Source organism: Bos mutus, chromosome 3, assembly GCF_027580195.1.
Source record: "Bos mutus isolate GX-2022 chromosome 3, NWIPB_WYAK_1.1, whole genome shotgun sequence".
NCBI lineage: Eukaryota > Metazoa > Chordata > Mammalia > Artiodactyla > Bovidae > Bos > Bos mutus.
This window is the reverse complement of record NC_091619.1, coordinates 13,280,631-13,286,111: the sequence shown is the minus strand read 5'-3', so window position 1 is coordinate 13,286,111 and position 5,481 is coordinate 13,280,631. Positions and strand designations below refer to the sequence as shown.

Here is a 5,481-nt window from a genome sequence, read left to right as displayed (position 1 = left end):
GTCTGGCTCTAGGTGAGTGATCAGACCACTGTGGTTATCTGGGTCGTGAAGATCTTTTTTGTATAGTTCTTCTGTGTATTCTTGCCACCTTTTAATATCTTCTGCTTCTGTTAGGTCCATGCTGCTTCTGTCCTTTATTGTGTCCATCTTTGCCTGAAATAGTTCCTTGGTATCTCTAATTTTCTTGAAGAGACCTCTAGTCTTTCCCATTCTATTGTTTTCCTTATTTCTTTGTACTGATCACTTAGGAAGGCTTTCTTGTCTCTCCTGCTATTCTTTGGAACTCTGCATTCAGATGAGTATTTCTTTCCTTTTTGCCTTTGCCTTTCACTTCTCTTCTTTTCTCTCTTATTTGTAAGACCCCCTCAGACAACTATTTTGCCCTTTTGCATTTCTTTTTTTGGGGATGGTTTGATCACTGCCTCTTGTACAATGTTCACTGCCTCCTGTACAATGTTACAAACATCTGTCCATAGTTCTTCAGGCACTCCGTCTATCAGACCTAATCCCTTGAAACTATTTGTCACATCCACTGTATAATTGTAAGGGATTTGATTTAGGTCATACCTGAATGGTTAGTGGTTTTCCCTACTTCTTTCAATGTAAGTCTGAATTTTACAATAAAGAATTCATGATCTGAGCCACAGTCAGCTTCTGGTCTTGCTTTTGCTGACTGTATAGAGTTTCTCCATTTTCAGCTGCAAAGAATATAATCAGTCTGATTTCGGTATTGACCATCTGGTGATGTCCATGTGTAGAGTCATCTCTTGTGTTGTTGGAAGAGGGTCTTTGCTATGACCAGTGCGTTCTCTTGGCAAAACTCTGTTAGCATTTGCCCTACTTCATTTTGTACTCTGAAGCCAAACTTGCCTGTGAAGTAGTAATGTTGCTTATTAAAGACCTTAGAATCATTAGGCATCTGGGAAATACAAATCAAAATGGTACAGTACTTTACGCATACTAGGATGGCTATAAAAAAAAAAAGGACATATAACATGTTGGTCAGGATGTGGAGAAATTAGAACCCACATACACTGCCCTTGATAATGTAAAATAGTGCCTCTGCTTTGAAAAATTTTAACAGTCCTTTTAAAGTTTATCATGTGATCCAGCAATACCACTCAAAACTATAGACTCTATATAAATACAAATATTTCGCCTAAAACTTGAATGTGAGTGTTCATAGCAGCATTATTCATAATAGTAAAAAGTGAGAATGACTAAAATGTCTATTGAGTCAGTAAGTAAAATGTGGTATATCTGCAAAATGGAAATCATTCAATGAGACGAAGGAATGAAGTGCAACATGGTATATGTATGAACTTTGAAAACGTCCCAAGAAGCCAGACACAAAAGGCACATGTTGTAGAATTTTATTTATATGAGACATCCAGAATAAGGGTATCCATGGACCCAGGAAGCAGAATAGTGGTTTTCTAGTAATTCAAATTTGGAAGGATATGGAGAGTGAGTGCTAATGTATACTGGGGTTTATCTAGGAGGTTACAAAATGTTCTAAGTTATCAGTGGATTGGAGAACACACAGTATTTAGGATCACAGTGTATGAAATACTCAGTACAAGTGTACCTATTTGTCCTGGTGGAATCAGTCATCACAGTTGTCAAGAGATCATATGTAAAAAGAGTACTGTTTAAATTGTATCTGGAATACTCAATTTTTCCTCCAATTAAGAAATTTTCCATAATGAAACTGTTTAACCTCTGATCTCACTAGAGAACCAGCATTCGTTAGCCAGCTTCCTCAGGACACCTTTGATCTCCTTGCTTCTCAGACTATAGATGATGGGGTTAAACATGGGAGTCCCAACACAGAAAAGCACAGAGACCAGGATGTCCATATCCAGGTTGTAGCCTACACTGGGTCTATCATAGTTAAAGTTGGCTGTTCCAAAGAAGATAACCACCACAGTGAGGTGGGAGGCACAGGTAGAAAAGGCTTTGCTCCTGCCCTGAACAGAGGGAATCCTAAGGATGGCAGAGATGATGAGTATGTAGGACACAGCAGTAAACAAGCAGGGACTTAGGCCAATAGTAGCACTGGCCACATGGAGCATAAACTCATTGAGAGAGGTGTCTGAGCAGGAGAGCTTCAGGAGGAATGGGATGTCACAGAGAAAGTGACTGATCTGGTTAGGCCCACATAGAGTGAGTGTGGTTGCCAACACTGTGTGTGTCATAGAATTCACCAGTCCACATAGCCAGGACCCAGACACCAAACAGACACAGACCTTCACACTCATAAAGACTGGATATTGAAGAGGGTGGCAGATGGCTACATAGCGGTCGTAAGCCATAGCTGCCAATAATACACCCTCAGTGCCGGCACAGGTCACAAGGAAGAAAATCTGGGAAAGGCAGCCCTCATAGGAGATAGTCTTCTTCTCCTGGAAGAAGTTCACCAGCAAGCCTGGGATAGTGGTAGATGAGTAGCAAATGTCCAAGAAGCTCAGGTTGCTGAGGAAATAATACATTGGGATGTGGAGGGCAGGACTGACCCTGGTGGCCATTATTATGAGTGTATTCCCAAAAAGAGTTGTCAGATAAATGACCAGGAAGACCAGGAAGAACAAACTCTGTAGATTGGGATGGTTGGAAAATCCCAAGAAGATGAATTCAGTGACGTCTGTTTGATTGTTCATTTCAAGTGGCACCACAGCTACAAAACAATGAAAAAAAAGAAGCCATAATGGGAAATGTACAAAGAGCACCCCAAATGGGCTTGAAACGTTATAGGGCCATGTGAAATAATGTTGGAAATAGACAGCCTAGACTGTGGAAGGAAGTGTGCAGAAGTGTCTTCAGAGAAACCAGAACTTCTCATTTAGCAGATCTACCCAACTCAGGCCCAGGGACAACCCACACATTTGCAGGGCTACTGGTATGTGAAAATAAATGCAAACCTGGTAAAACCAACAAGCCGCTAACCCCTTCATTGGAAAGAACTAATTTTTCACTACTTTGGTAATACCTACCTCCTATCATTGCCCTTTTTAGTAAGCATCTTAATTTTTTCTGAGAAATATAATTTTCTAAGAAATATATAATATAATATGGACAAAAAATTAGGAAAATGTAGAAAATATAAAGAATTTAATCACCTGCTGAATCAGAATCAGTGCTACTTTTCAGTGTACTCCATTGTAGGTTTTTTTCAGTTATGTAAATCTTGAGCTTTGCTTATAGTTTTAGACAATTTCTCAAATTGGAAAGAAAGAAGTAATACTATCTATTCACAGAGGACATATCTCATATAGAGAAAATACCAAGAAACCACAAGATACTAGAGCTTATAATCAAATTCAGCAAAATTAAACATGCAAAAACTTTTGTGTTTCTAAAAATAAAATAAAATTTAAAAAAATTAAAAATTAAATATATGTTAATTAAATATTTAATTAAAATATTATTGGATTAAATAAAAATTTAAATGTACACTAAGAATGAACAATCTAAAAAGGAATATAAAAATCACTTCTATTTATAATAATATCTACAAGAATTAAGTACTTATAATAAGTCTTCCTGAAGAGGTGAAAAGACTTTTTACACCGAAACCCACAAAGCATTGCAAAAGAAATTAAAGGAGACATTAAAAAGGCAAGTCATCCCATGTTCATGGCTAAGAAGACTTAACATTGTTAAGATGTCAATATTCCAAAATGATCTACAGATTTTACCCAATCAGTATCAAAATTCTGTTAGATTTTTCCAACAGAAATGGAAAAGCCAATCCTCAAATTCATATGAAATTGCAAAAGGCCCTGAATAGTCAATACAATCTTGGCAAAAACCAATAAAGTTGGAGTACTCACACTTCCTGACTTTGAAACTTAACTACAAAGCAATGGTCTTATTATACTAGCATAAGACAGACATATAGACCAATGGAATGAATAAAGAGCCTAGAAATAAACTCACACATACATTTTAATTGATTTTCAGCAAGAGTGCCACAACCATTTAATGGGATAAAAAGTTTCTTCAACAAGTGGTTCTGGGAAAACTGAATATCTACATGCAAAAGAATGAAGTGGTCCCTTAGCTTATATAATACACAAAATTAACTCAAAATGTTTAAAGACTAAAACGTAAAAGCTAAAATTATGATATTTTTATAAGAAAACATTGGAGGAAATCTTGATAATATCTTGCTATTGATAACTTATATGGGAGGAATAAAAATAATCCATGTTTTATGTTTATTCTTACTAAGAATTATTATGTAAAAACAAAATTGAATGATATGAATCTATCAAAGAAATTTCATCTGCAATTAAAAACCTTTCTAAAAAGAAATTCCAGCCCCAGATTGTTTTGTGGTGAATTCTACCAAACATTTTAAGAAGAAATAATATAGTATTACAAAATCTCTTTGGCAATAAAATCAGGGAATACTTGCCAACTTGTTTTATAAGGACAAAATCTTGACACTAAAATGTAATAAGGTATTTATAAGAGAAGAAAATTATAACCTGACATCCCTCAGGAACACAGACACAAAAAGTCTGAACAAAATACCATCAAATCAAAGACAGTAATACTTAGATAATATACAAGAGTGTGTTTTGGCTTATTACAGGAATGTAAGTAATCATTGCCATCTTCTATTAACAGAATAAAGGAGAAAAACTGTAAACATCTGAATAAATGCCAAAGAAAGCATTTGACAAAGTTCAATACCCATTCATAATAAAAAATAAACATATAAAACTGAGAATAAATGGAACTTCCTCAACCTGATAAAATATATAGCTTGTATTATACTCAATAGTGACACATTCTGTGTAACATTAAACAATAATGGCCATTCTCAGAGTTTCTATTCAAAATTGTACTAGAAGTCCTAACTAATGCAATAAGACAAGAATAGTAAAAGGCATAAAAGTTTGAAAGAAAGATATCAACCTGCCTTTATTTACAGATGTCATGATTGTGTATGTAGAAAAATCAAAAGAAATTAATGAAGTAATATTTAAGAAAATCTCAGGAAGCAAAGTCAATATACAAAGATTAATTATATTTCTATAATCAACAAATTGATTATAGATAATTTAATTTAATATTATATTTAAAACAATACTATTTGCAATAGCTCTAATTATCAACAAGACTCTGATGCTGGGAGGGATTGGGGGCAGGAGGAGAAGGGGACGACAGAGGATGAGATGGCTGGATGGCATCACTGACTCTATGGACGTGAGTCTGAGTGAACTCCGGGAGTTGGTGATGGACAGAGAGGCCTGGCGTGCTGCGATTCATGGGGTCGCAAAGAGTCAGACACGACTGAGCAGCTGAACTGAACTGAACTGATGTAGTAATAAGTTTAGCAAAAAATTTGCAAGATCTCTTCATTGTAAAGCACAAAATATTGCTTAGGGAAATTAGAGATAAATATCATACTATAGTTTCAATACAACCCAAATAAAAATTTCAGTAGTCCTTTTTGAGGAATTTACAAAC

At 35.5% G+C, this 5,481-nt stretch overlaps 1 protein-coding gene across 1 annotated transcript; it reads right to left on the bottom strand.

The window, feature by feature from the left end:
* Positions 1–1,715: 1,715 nt before the first annotated feature.
* LOC102267686 (olfactory receptor 5J3) lies at positions 1,716–3,003 on the bottom strand. Its single transcript, XM_005893927.3, has 2 exons — positions 2,994–3,003; positions 1,716–2,677 (listed from the first exon to the last, which is right to left on the bottom strand). Exons 1-2 carry the CDS (start codon positions 3,001–3,003, stop codon positions 1,716–1,718), a joined length of 972 nt encoding a protein of 323 aa, XP_005893989.3.
* Positions 3,004–5,481: the final 2,478 nt, after the last annotated feature.